The 14169-nt window shown below is 38.7% G+C and overlaps 1 protein-coding gene across 2 annotated transcripts in view; it reads right to left on the minus strand.

Annotated features, from left to right (window-relative positions):
* Positions 1–589: 589 nt before the first annotated feature.
* syn2b (synapsin IIb) overlaps positions 590–14169 on the minus strand; it is a 57844-nt gene continuing 44264 nt past the window's right edge. The window contains exons 6-13 of one of the 2 annotated variants that reach the window (XM_027029333.3): positions 13748–13810; positions 13053–13195; positions 12475–12549; positions 11722–11824; positions 7280–7432; positions 6932–6998; positions 3229–3865; positions 590–2862 (exon numbers count right to left, since the gene is read on the minus strand). In XM_027029333.3, coding sequence (XP_026885134.2) covers positions 2733–2862; positions 3229–3865; positions 6932–6998; positions 7280–7432; positions 11722–11824; positions 12475–12549; positions 13053–13195; positions 13748–13810 — 1371 coding nt within the window. In that variant the 3' untranslated portion in view covers positions 590–2732. Of the gene's footprint in view, positions 2863–3228; positions 3866–6931; positions 6999–7279; positions 7433–11721; positions 11825–12474; positions 12550–13052; positions 13196–13747; positions 13811–14169 lie in introns of those variants that run through there. The other variant, XM_081705770.1, reaches the window with a different exon arrangement.

Below are 14169 nucleotides of genomic sequence, written 5' to 3' on the forward strand. Positions count from 1 at the left end.
ACCCTCATAGTTAATGATTTTAAGTTAAAGACTGCTTGAAACAATGAAAAAAATCTAGTAGAAAATACCTTAAAGCAGTCTATTTAGAAAAATAATAAAATTTAATAGCACGTAATTATATATATTTAGGACTGTGTGTACTACTGCTCAAGGTCATTCGGTTACTGAAACAAAGGAAAATGACATACAACGGAAATAAAACGGGACTTTTTAAAAATATTTTTTATATTTATCGGTCTCGAAGTCTTTTTTTTTTTTTTTAATTAATTACTTTTTTTTTTTACGAGCGACTGGTCTTTGACCTCAAAGCAAGCGTTAGCTACACTTCTTACAAATGTATAAACACATGGGTAATTATAAAATATAGGTACAGGCCTAAAGCTGTAAGGTGGAATTTGAGGTGGCACAGAGCACCAGGTATGCTACAGTCAGTCACTGGCCTGCAGTAGGTGAGATCATAACTATGTATTATGATATATTAATTACACTTATGAAATAGCCTTAATGTTTTTAGATTTTGTTGGCTGGAGGATTGTCGGGCCTTTTCAGTTACCAGTCTAAATTAGTTATTATTAGTCAGCACTCCAAGAAGGGTCTTTGAACTTTATTTTTGCAGCTCAAAAAAATCATAACATTTAGCAGTGACAGAGTGTCTATGGGAAAACATATCTGCTCATTCTGTTTATAAACATCTCGTCTATATATTCCAAAATTCCAATGCATCCTTGTGCAGTATATTGACAAAAGTCCAAAAGAGCTATTTATTGTATTTAATCAAATCTGTAGGTATTGTAGAATCCTAGGTAAGAATGCAATTGCACTTTTCCATTAGGGGTATATTTCTTTTAGTTTTTTGTTGTATGGTGCACCAAAATCCTACCAAACAAGATAAGGAATGTTGTTTAGAAAAGAAAAGAAAAGAACTGAGAAGTAGATTTGTGGTATCCTTGAAGCAGAGACACACAGAAGCAACACAAAAAACAAAATCAAATCAGCAATACCAATGGACAACTTGTAAAAATAATTAAAAATCATCAAGAGTAAAATCCTTCTGACTATATTATATCAGTTTCACAGAGTCAAATCTTGAAAAGCTTTTTTTTTTTTTTTTGCAGTAACTTAGAGCATGTTCACTAAATTCCATTCTTATACCCGTACTTGTGCATGAACCTGACTACTAAAGTCACATTTAATAAGGTCAGTGAGCCTATACCCACAGAGGTCACATTTAGTGTTTTCGCACAAATCTTCACTTTTATAACTGACCTCTATTTTTATTCAGAAGACCCATACATCATGGTATATTAGGATTTGATTGATCTTGGCAAGAAATATAGTTCACTGTTACTATAAACGTTCTAATAAAATTAAACACATAGACCAAAAGTGAGATATAGTTGGGAAATCACATAATCTTCTCTAATGTCAATCTTAGTAATCTGAATAATGTACCAATGCATTGCTTCCTTTGATTGACCAGATTCATATAGATATCTATATAGATATCTATAAGAATCACTCAGTGCCACCTACTGGTAATTCACATTGTTTCAGAAGGCCTATTTCATTTAAGAATGAGTTAGTCAACTGCCTATACAAAAATATTTCATTGCCAGGTCATAAGCCAGCCGCTATGGTCTTCTTTCTTTTGTTTGCTTGCTTTTTTAAAAGTAGGAATCTTCAAGGTATGCAAATTAACAAAGCCACATTACAAGTACACATCATAAAACTGTGTTCAGAGCAGCAAGCCAATGATATCTGCTCTGCACTTGTCCTATTATAACCCCAATAATCCAATAACGAGAAGCAAAACATGCTTTCACTTAATAAAAAAAAAAACCCTTACAAATACATAAGCAGTCACTATTGGTGCACATGTAGAATAAGTGAACAAACAATAGACATACTATGAGAACTACAAACACATTACTACAAATAAGTGCCACATATTTATTGACACCTGTACAGAAAAAAAACAACTGTCACTGGGTCATGCAGAGGTACTGTGAACAAAGGAAACACAACATGAACAATATGACACCACAAATAAGTGAACTACAACTTAAAACTCCTGAGATGCAGAACATACAGTACAATACAATATGTAAGGATACTTCAGGGCACTCAACATGTGGATAAGGTCTTAATTCAAAGCCACAACACAGGACACCGGGCCTTCCACTGAAACGCCACCACTGCATTGGAAAGTGACCAGTCCAAGCATTTCGTACAGTAGGAAACTTGGATAGGAAAGTGCCTGTAAAACGGTCTCATCGAGGTATTGTTCAACTAATATCTCATCGGCTAATAATTACAACAGGTAATCTAGATAAACACAATGCGTGCGAGAGACATGAGAAGCTACTCACAGATATTTGTCTTTGGGTAAATAAAAACACATTTCCACAATAAGGCTACAACATCAAAGGGTAATGGGGCACCTCAGCACACATCAGGGGTTCAACCTCTGGAACATGCATCTGAATATGAACAGCCTCCTTCCTCATACAGATGGCACTGTTCAGACTGGTGCGAACCACATAATGTAGACACCAAGATCTTGCCAGAACAATCACTGTACGTCACTCTCCATTTGCTTACTGACATCCAGACATATTACAGCTGAGTTGGGAAGAGGGTACGATGTATACAGCTACATGAAGTTAACCTCAGACCATTACACGCTGTCGCCAATTATGTCCACAGCCAACCTCTGACTTGCAAATTTTCCACTAGTCAGAGAAAAGGCTGGCGAAAGACTTCCGTAAGTTTCGAATGGTCTCTGCCTTGGCTTCATCCTCATTGCTGGAACGGAAGGTCTCACCGAAGGCGTTGAACGCATTGGTCAAGGACTGGGATTTACTGGAAAAGAGGTACAAAACCGCAGGACAGATGAAGGATTATCCAAAGGGCTATTTTAATGCAGTAATTGGATATTTGCAAATTCCCCCTAAATAAATAAGACATGAACTGTTGAAATTTTGAAATAATAACATAATGCAGGTTAATGTTTCTAAATCCACTCCTCAAGTTTCAAGAGACAGTTCACATTTTAGGCTTAACGTAGCTCCAATCATGCCTGATGCAAACTATAAAGAACACTGAAACCCTGATGCATCTTTACTGGGTAATGTGTCAAAGTAAATATGCGGCTCGTCAGAGTGGCCCAGAAGACTGGGCTGGAAAACAATGGAATAAGAGTTCCTAAATCAGTGCAAAATCCCTTACTTTAAGAAAGGATGTGATGATTTCTGCTGAGGTGCTGGTTGCTCCTCGACGGGAGGTTGGGCAGGGGTCAAGGACGGCGCAGGAGCTGCAGACAGTGCAGGGCCCAAGTGTGCCACTTCAGCCGGGGCTGCACTCTGAGCTGGAGCTTCAACCTGGGGTTGCTCCTTAGGCTTGGGCTGGAGCTGGGGTTTGACTGGGGAATGAGCCTGGGTGGGAGACTGCAGCTTAGCAGGGGCTTTGGCTGTGACTACTTGCACAGGGGCTGATTTGGTCTGTGCCTGGCCTGGGGCAGGGACTTGGTCTGCAGCTTCGGGCTGGCCCTTGGGATAAACCTTGGATGGAGGTGGTGGTGTCTGGGGCTTTGGTTGGAGCTGAGGCTTGGAGTTTCGCCGGATGGGTGGCACAGGCTTGGGGGGAAGAGGCTTTGGGGGTTGGGGTTTCGGAGGAAGGTCCGTTGGCTTCCCTGGAGCTGGTGCGGGTGTGGCCTGGACGTGGGGCTTGGGCTGCTGTGTTGTGGGTGGAGGAGTTGGGGAGGGAGTTGCCTTTTGCACAGGTTCTGGGGCCGGAGCGCTAGGGTTAGGCTCAGAAGGAGGTTCTTGACTCTTAGCTTGTGTCTCTTGGGGTTTCGCAGGGGCCCCTAGGTTTAGTACAAAAGACACTCATCATATTACAACACTGTTTACATCCCAAAGACTAACACGGCCATTTTAAATCCAGCACCAGTTGCTTTGATTTTCCAGCTAATCACGAATAAAGAATGCACCCCCAAGATTGGCCAAAGTAAAAGTACGGGTGAAAGGTTACAATCTCATATGTAATGACAGTCATATCCACAGAGAAAAACAAATCAGTGGGAAACTGATTTATTCTATCAAGAAGAAAAAGTGAAATGATTTTAAACAGATAGTAAAAGAACTTGCAATAGGATCACAGGTAGGAATGTCAAGAAAAACAGATTTACATAAAGGTTTTACCAAAAGAGATCACCATGCATGCAAAAGAATAAAGACAAAGAAAATGCACATGCTCCACCTGAAAATTAATTCAAAGATTAATTTGTAAATATTAAGAGTCATTTTGTAAATATTACATCTTAACTCAGTCCTAGATATACGTTTAACAATAAAGCAATATAGAAAAATAAATGTGTTATTTTAACATACAAAATGCAGCAAAATTAATACAGGGATACATGCAAAAGAAAAATGAAAGGTGGACCTAATTTTAATCCTATATGATTGATTTTGCCTCAATTTGTATTTACTGAACAGCTTCAAACACAGTTTGACATGTTTTGTACATTTGACACTAGAAATATGTTACTATCATCACAGTTCTACCTTGTGCTATCCATTCATCCATAAATCCTTAATAGGGATCTACACAAGGAACTGTTTTAGTAAGAAGTTCACAACACACACATTAATGCATGTTTGTTGGAGAAGTTGAAGAATTTGATGTATGTAAACCAAAGTAAACAAAATACAATATAGTAACACAGAACATATAGATATTGAAAAGGGGTTTAATTACTTTGGACAGGGGGGGGGGGGGGGAGAAGCTATATATACCAGGGAGCAATCATAATTGTGTGTGTTCAAAATCTTCAACCCAAGTACTGGATTTAAAGAGACGGTAGCTTCACTGACACCTTACCCACAGAGATACTGAAGAACAAGGGATCAGAGGTTGTTATTTCAAAAAGCATTGAAAATAGGAGAAAGGAAAAAGACATATTATTCCATACTAAGTATTGTGAGGGCAGTTATATACTGCCTATAGAGAAAAACAGGCAAACATTGTTGCTCCAAAAAGTACATTCACAAATAACACTCAATGTCATTTTAAACCAACAACCACAATAACAACAACAACAACCACAACACCAACAGCAAGATTCTTTGATCAATTTCTCCACTCTTTGCAAATCATGACATGCAACGTAAGAACTCACAAAGTCAGGAGAATATCACACTTTATGTGTTATTACTCCTGTAAACTATTAACACGCATTTTCTTTTTTTTTTCTTTTTTTTTTGCAGTTTATAGCTTTTCAAAGCATGTTCACAATTATAAATCAATAATACACAATTATCAGTAATTATTAGCTTGACTTTGTTAAGGACTGCATCTCTGTTGATTTAAAACATGCACCGTTAACAGCTGTTCCATTACATAATGCCATGGTCAGTTTGCTGTCATCATATGAGATGTTCCTACACAGCTGAAGACTGTATTGATTAAAAAAGTAAGAAATAAAAAACAAATAATAAACCTCTTGAGAATCTAAATGAATTGCATTAGAATAACACTGTCCTATAAGGCTGGGCAAGAATAGTTCCCAACTGCAGTTTTCATGTTGCTGAATAGACACAACAGTGATGATTACAATTCGTTGCTAAAACTCTAGGCTTCTGTACTGATCTGTATTGAAAATACCCATCAGAAAGATTCACATTGCTTAGAAATGTCAAAAAGAGTTAGAAGTTCACAAGAGCTGTGCAAATTATAAGAATAATCAAAATCTAAACATACTATAGACCTAATGTTAGTCTCATGATCGACTGTTAACCTTAAATTGCAATGTAATAGAATCATCCACTTTAAAATACTTTGGTCAAAGTGACTAATGAGAAATCCATCACAGAAAGGTCAAAATCAAATGCTAAATTCCTCAAACACAAAAAAGAGTCAAGTACAATACCTCTTCTTTTTCTCATGAGATCATCCTGCCAACCGAATCATAACCCAAATTACAACACTCTGTCACTATTAGCAATGACCTTGATACTAAAAGTACAGCAAAACATCACACGAAATGTTTAATGTACAACGTCTGCACAGCTCCCATGCAAAGCTTTATATACTACACCTGTTTAAAGAAAATCACTACCATCACACACTGAGCACACACTTCCACGTGCCCATGTAGATAAAAGTATTCATGTACATATAAGCAGTGGACCAGTCAACTGCAAGTCACTGAACATAGGGGAAAATATTATATTGAAACAAGACCAAGATGCAAACACTGTCCTTCCTATTGCATATGACCACACAGGACCGAGTAACACTGGACCTTGTAAAGGCACAGGTAGTTTTTGTGTAAACAGGCCACAGAGCAAATGAAAAGCCAAGAAAAAGAAATTTAACAAGCAAAAGACATGTGGACAGTAAGGGTGTCACAACACATTAGTTTTGACTGATGCATTGAGTCTAAAGGCTACGATGTGATTCTTTTGATCCAGTGTACATACAATAAGTCCAAATTGTAAAACTACATAGCCAGTGAAAAATGTTTTTAGCAAAACATTTTATCTCCCCATTGTTTTGTGGTCAACGTTGAAATAAGGTAGCAATGTTTTTCACTGAAGCTGAGAAAAACCGTATTGTACTTAATCGTACCAACGAAATATTGCCAAATACTGAAATGCAGCTTCACAAATCAAATCCTTACAATATCATAACAAATTCCGAGCTTTACACTGCTAGTGGACAGTATGACTGAACACTGCACATTCAAGGCCCATTCTGAAAGACTGCTGAAAAGCCCAAGCCCCAACTTAACCCCCTTCACCATTCAATGACTACTGTACGAGGGTTCTGTTCACTGTAGCTGACACATCGGTTTGCCCTTGCTGTGGACCAAATCACTTTGTCTGGACAGCAACTCCATTACAGTTGAGAATGTACTGCAAACAACCTTGAGGAGGGGCACGTGGGGTCAAAGTCTTGTTGGGTTCAGTCAGGCCTTCCTTTAAGACAGAGCTCTGTGGAGAAGCACACATGTGTGCGCACGCACACACACACACACACACACACACACACACACACACACACACACACACACACACACACACACACACACACAAAATCCAAATATCTGACTGCTAACACGTGGCAAAATGTCATGCTGAAATTTTATTCTAAAGCAACACCAGATGGCGCTAGCTGTATAGGATGTTAAATAGAGGACAGCTCCAGTAAAATCCATTAGGATTAGCTGGAAGTCAGGGAGCTAAGTGCTATTGGGATGAGAACATACTGGTACCTGTGGTTGCAGTATGGTAGTTGGAGGCCTTTGTGAAGTACGAGTGGGTGCGCGGGTCGCCATCTGGTTCATCTTGGCCAGGACCACCTCAGTTATTAGCTGCCGGTCCTCTGCCTGGTGTTCCCCAATCAGCTGCATGGAAGAACCCACCACCTGAAGACCAAATGCATACGTAGCATCCTTAACGGGTATGGATCTGCTGGCCACTTCTCTGGCACTGAAATCAATTGATCAAGAAGCAAAGTGTTTGCAAGCATTTGTGCGCTGTGTGTGACATAGCGCTTGAGTTCACTAATTAGTGTTTTTTTTCCTGTGTGGTGATCTGATTAGTAAAATCTGGTGGTGGTGTGCAAAGCTGCGGCAGTTATCTTCAGGGATTGCAACCCTTAATGGACTGAACTTAGTGCCCTTAGGGATTTACTGAGAAGAAATGAAAGTTTGGGTGCATGCTCTGAAGTTACCCAGTGTTCAATGGCAGTAGTTCAGAAGTTTCCAAGAGGTAGAACACGATATAAGGTCTGTGTAGATGAAAATGTTGAGAGGTAAATGACATGACTTGGAATCCATATTGAGCATCATCTACATCTCACTGTGAGTGAGAGCTTTTCCAAGTGCACATCTTTTGTATGAGGTCAAAGCTCAGAGCTATTGAGGGCAGAACATCAAAAAAGCCACGTGTTCATGTGGACAGCTGCTCTTTTTGTCAGAGGGTGTTACATAAGCAAGATAAGCAACATGAGGCCCTCTTTGGGTTTCAGGGCCTTTGAAAGCTGTAACATCTTTACTTTCCTCACAGCAGACAGAGCATACTGAATAATTCAACTGCAGGGATTTACATGTATAATGTAATGTCATAAAATGTTCATAAACACCTAACAGTAGTAATAAAATTACTTAAAATGATGGCAAAGTTTTAACTCTGATATGGTTATGAAAGCTAAATCCAAGTTGTGAAGCTCTTTGACTGTTGACTTCTACAGGCTAGTATAAAAAAAAAACAACAACAACAACAAAAGAAAAACTAAATTACATTCTCTGGTTTTATTTTTGTCACATCCTTATATATTTATGTGATAAACGCATTCTCTCCAATATTTATTTGAAGATTATCACCATCCAAAGCTGCCTGTAGTCTGGGCATAACTTTGGACAACCAGTTTTCATTCTCAACTCATTTTTCAAATCTAACCTGGTTTTGCAGATTCCTCCTTTGTAACATATGAAGGATTCGGCCCTTTTTCTCACAGGAAGCTACCCAGTTGCTGTGCAGATTCTTGTGACCTCAAAGCTAGACTACTGCATCTCGCTATTTGCTGGTCTTCCTCTAAGAGCCATCAAACCGCTACAACTTGTCCAGAATGTAGCAGCACGACTGGTCTTCAGTTTTCTGAGGTTCACACATCCCTCCACTGCTGTGCTCCCCTCATTGGCTTCCAGTAGCTGCACGCATCAGATTTAAAACCTTGATGCTTGCCTACAAAACCAAAAATGGACTAGCCCCTTCATACATGAAGTCAGTGGTCAAAGCCTGATCCGTACCTCGAGTACTTTGAACCTCAAGTATGCCTCAGCTTGAAATACCATGCTTCAGGTCTCATGGAAGACAAGCATAGAGACTATTTTCTGTCCTGGCTCCAAGATGGTGGAATGAACTCCCACTTGCTGTCCGGACAGCTGAGTCCCTTGCAGTCTTCAAACATTGACTGAAGACCCATCTATTCATGGAGTATTTAGATGACAACTGACCCTGCTCCCATATTGACTGACTAAATTAGTACTTATTGTGGGGTTTTGTTTATTACACTGATGTTTTTTTTTAACAAACTCTAGTACTTATTGTTTATTGCACTTATCATTGTTTAAGATAGACCTTATGTATTTTGTGCTTCTAGGCATCAGCATTGATCCCTGTATTTCAACATTATTCTAGTTCATTGGTATATTGGATTCTAACCTTCTGTACTGGCTAGGATGTATTCTGCGAGTAAATGACAAAGCACTTTTGTAAGTCACTCTGGATAAGAGCATCTGCTAAATGCCGTAAATGTAAATGTAAATGTAAGATTAAAAAGGATAAGAATTCTGAAATGACAAAATATATTATTATTTAATATAATAACAATATACTTGATAGTAGGACATAGGACAATGGAAATAATGGGTATTGTATAATGATGTTAAAAAATGTAAATATGGTGTTTACAGTAATACTACTAAGACTTCAAATAAAATCTAACTGTAAAATACATCAGATGACATGGGAATTAGAGCGAGTCTCATTGAAACGTGTGTACAGTTTCAGGGGTATTGGTGATTTTTCAGAGTGAACAGCTGCAATGAGCAATGCAGTATGCAGACTCAACAACATCAAAAATAGTTTCCATGGAAACCGGGACCTGGCCATGGCGCCTTGCTGAGGCCTCTCATGATGAAGATGAACATTGCCATGGAAATCACTACAATGGTGGACATCGCCATGCCATACGGAAGCCTTTCGTCACAATGACCTGTTCAGAGACAAACGCTCAGAGCTGGCTGCAGAAATGCTATATGAATGCAGATGCTTTTAACTGTCCAGAAGGGACTGTCGACACTCTACGTGCATGCCAATGACAGAGGTCTAGCTGCTCTGTCACTGTGGTGCCTCGGGGGAACAGGCAGACAGAAGAAACTCATGACCTCATCCTGTAATGGAAATCTAACTGGCATCTCTTTCACCACGTCACAGTTCAGCCCCATTCTGATCTAGCCTAAAGGAGACAGGGCAGGATCCCTGAGACAACTCATCAAAGTCTTTATAGCCTCCTGCTAGTCATCTGTAGGTGTTCAAAACCTCTGAAAAGAAATGGGATTTGTCATGATGACTGTCAATTTAAACCGTCAATTTTGGGTGCCAAGAGGTTATCGTGGTCCTGGAAACATTTTAAGATCTCTGGAAGTTTTACCAAAGCCCTTGTGGTGCTCTAAAGTTCTATAAGTATTACTGGATACTTTTCAGCACTGGGTTCTGCAACATGTCCCAGTACTTGGGAACTAGTTCTCCCAATTTGGGCAAGAAGGTATAATGTTTCAAGTGAAAAATTCAATTTTCTCTTGGCAAATCAAAGGACCACAGAACTGTAATGGCTCAGATCTTACAGCTGTTTGTCATGCCTTCCACTCACAAGCACTGCATGCTACAGCGAAATAGTACTGTGGTATTATTCACATCATTGTGTATCTCCCAAGATGGCCAGATGCGTATGTGACAGGGCAGTCACTTAACTGGCCTATGTCTTTTAGTAAATGAACAATACATTAGTCTCACACACCATTTCAAAATGTCACCTTTGTGAAGCAAATAAAGCTTTAAAATGTGAAGGTGTGAAGAAAAAAGTCTTAAAATGGATTTCTATGTGCTAATACCTCATAAATTATTCTCAAGGTTACAAAATCAGATAACATCTGCTTACAAAATTTGCTTCCTGCATGCTAATATTAGTTAGGAAAAATCATATTTGGGTCTGTGCTAGACTAATTCTGGCCAAGATAATACATGGCAAATAGTAATAGAAAAAACTTGAATATAGAAAAATGCAGAAAATAGAAAAAACAATGTAAGTGAGCAATGTGTCATGAGTGGCTGGTTCTGCTCTACTGGAAAACACAACCTTTATATGTAAACAACCACTGTATTGTCTGAGTTTTTAATATGCCAAAATCCCCTCTAAAGTCCAAAAAGGTTTTATGATAACCTTCCTCCCTCCCTTCCAGAAATGAACGCCCCGCCGTGTCTGTGCATTTGAAATATGCATGCACGGTTACTGTAGTAAAGGCTTTCTTGTTCTCAGACACCCAAACACACACAACCACAGTCTTTCTCACACAACATCATGTAGCAGTGTCTCATATTCTATGAGCATGTCACCGGCCTAATGTAACCATCATAACCACTGACAACCAGGAATGTCAGCCCTAAACATCTAAGCTTTTGATATATTAGATTTTTTATATTATCATTATTATTCACTTTATTAAGTAAGAAACCCTGATTGAAAGTTAAACTAATATAAATATATAAAATTAATGAAGTTAGCACTGTGTTGGATATGCAAATGGAAAACTGTGGTTGCCTATTGAAGCATTAATTGAGATTGAGCAATCATTCTTTTGTTCTCATGTGGTTATTAACTGAGACTGGGTCATTATTCTTTCATCGTTGTTAACTGAGATTGAGATTATGTTATCATTCTCTCATTGTTATTAACTGAGATTGACATTGTTTTATCATTTGCTCATAGTTATTGAGATTGAAATTGAGTTATTATTCTCTCATGGTTATTAATTGAGAATGAGAACTCATTCTCTTATCGTTATTAATTGAGACTGAGACTATAATTTTCTTCGGGTTATTAATTGTGATTATCACTTTCTTGTGGTTAGTCCACTATTGCTCCTCTCACCTCACTAATGTAGTCATTTCCATTCTTTCCATGTATGGCTTTGACAGCACAGATATCCAGTCCTCCAAAGATCTCTGAGCAGACATCCACCCACAGCTTGTACCTGAAGGTACAACATACGTTATGAATAAGCCAGTAAATATAATCAACAAACATAACAAAATTGCATGCTTCTATAAAAAAGAGCCCATTTAGTTATACAGCTAGAGTGCAGAGAAAGAGTGTGCATATTTCTCCTGAACATGTCCAGCTTGTGGGAACCTAGTTCTTAAAGTCAAGTGATTAGAAAATAATACCTTTGGACTGCAGACACCTTGACTTTTAGCTATTTGGAAGATGTGTAAGACTGTTATGTCCTGAACTATGACCTTTCCAGACAGAAGCATTGACATTTCAAGGTAGAAGAATTCTAAGGTGAAAAATGACCACACATGCTAATGTGTATACACACACACACACACACACACACACACACACATACACACACACACACACTTACACACACACACTTACACACACACTTGCTTTTTCTTTGGCTACTGCTGATTACACGGACAAAACTACAATTCTTATATTCCTACAGCCCTTATTCCTACATACCACATCTGGTTCAGGCCTTCATTCTAACCTCATATACACAAGCAAATGATCAATTTGTCTGCAGCAGATATTCTACAGATATAACTGAAAGACCACAGCATTGTGAGTAGTGTGTCATTTCCATGCTTAATGACGGAGTGCAAAAGCACTCACTTGTCTGTCATGGCCACCTGCTCCAGCATGGCAGAACCAGTGTTTGACTTCCAGTTGCCAGAGATGGATGTCCTCCTGCGACCAGTGGAAAAGGAAATCATGATATGAGTATGAGTTTTTTGAGGCTTAAATTAAGCTGCATTAACCCATTCATATGACACTGCGAGTGGAACATTATTTAATGAACAGCAGAAACTGCTGTTTGGTGATGTCGTATGAATTGTTATTAACATTTATCAGAAGATTATATTAGTTATGCAGTGTGGACCCTTACAGCACCCAGTCCAAGTTCTATAACCCAAAAGCACTAAAGGGAGTAATAATCACTGATGTGCGCCAGTTGGTTGACGATTATAATTGTGGTTGTAAAGCAATTTTTCAATTACTGTTGAAAATTTGAAGTTTATTCCAAGGTGGAAATAGAGACACTGTAGTGAAGATTACAGAAGTCTTAAAAGTAGATCACACTAAGGTGCTAATGTGTGATTATGCGAGCACATGCACAATAATCATCGTCATCTTCATCATTATCATGATCATTATCAACAAAATCAATGTGTTGCCAAGTGTGCTCTTACATATAAGCTTTGTAGTCATTACCAATCTTCTGGACTCTGATGTCATACTTAGCATCAATAAATGGTTCAGTAGTAGCATAGGTCTGAGTAATGGCAACCACGCTGGCAATATCCTGGAAGTCACTGTGATTGTCAACTTTAACCTGTCAAGAGGCACAGGAACACAACACTGGACTCAACATAGCGGCTTTAAAAGATATTACAGTTTTAAAATAGGAAACGTGCTACTGTGCAATCGCTACACTATGTATACAATAGTACACTATACTATGTATGTGGTACAACATAACTGTATGTATGCGGTACTACTCTATGTATGCAGTACTACATTATAGTATGCATGCAGTACTACACTACAGTATGTATGTAGTACTACACTACACTATGTATGCTATACTACATACATAGTACCGTACTGCAGTACCGTGGCTCAACAGCCATTAAAAAGGGTGTGTAATTCTCTGTAAAGGGCCAAAGTGACTGCAAGTTTTCGGTTTGAACCACACAGGAGTCACAAATCATGCAACTATTCAAATGTCTGCAGTCTTCAGACCACGTGATTAAACAACTGGAATGAGGGTGCTCCTGCTCGGCTGTAAGGAAAACCTACAGCCATGCCCGGCCTTTGTGGAGGGAACTGGATGGCCAAAATCCGAATCTCCTTAAAAGCTTCCACTTAAGAACTCCTGCTCTACCTTTCCCATTCCCGAGTGAGCATGTCCGATCTTCACCACAACTGGGAATGTAGGCATGGAGATCTGGAAGATATCAGAAGGACATTCATGAATATGCTGCTGTCATTTCCTTGGCAATGGTTAGACTTTTCTTCACTCTTCTGTATATTATCAGCACTATTTAATTTTTGTTTATATCTTTTTTTTTTTAATGAATAAAGCATGATAACCAACTTATTAGACAAACAGGATGAAAGAGTCCAGGTAAAAAAAAAATCTCTCATTCACTGGGGGTCCAGTACAAAGGCACTAAATATTAAAATGAAGTCATTAGTCATTCACAGCATGGTTTATCATGAAATCCATGAGAACAGAGAGAGGACAGCAGCACTTCAAGTGTACCCCATCTGAAATAATGAGAGGCAAAGTAAACACATTACTAC

The sequence above is a fragment of the Electrophorus electricus genome, chromosome 22, assembly GCF_041902795.1.
Source record: "Electrophorus electricus isolate QZ-2024a chromosome 22, ASM4190279v1, whole genome shotgun sequence".
In the NCBI taxonomy this organism is placed as follows: domain Eukaryota; kingdom Metazoa; phylum Chordata; class Actinopteri; order Gymnotiformes; family Gymnotidae; genus Electrophorus; species Electrophorus electricus.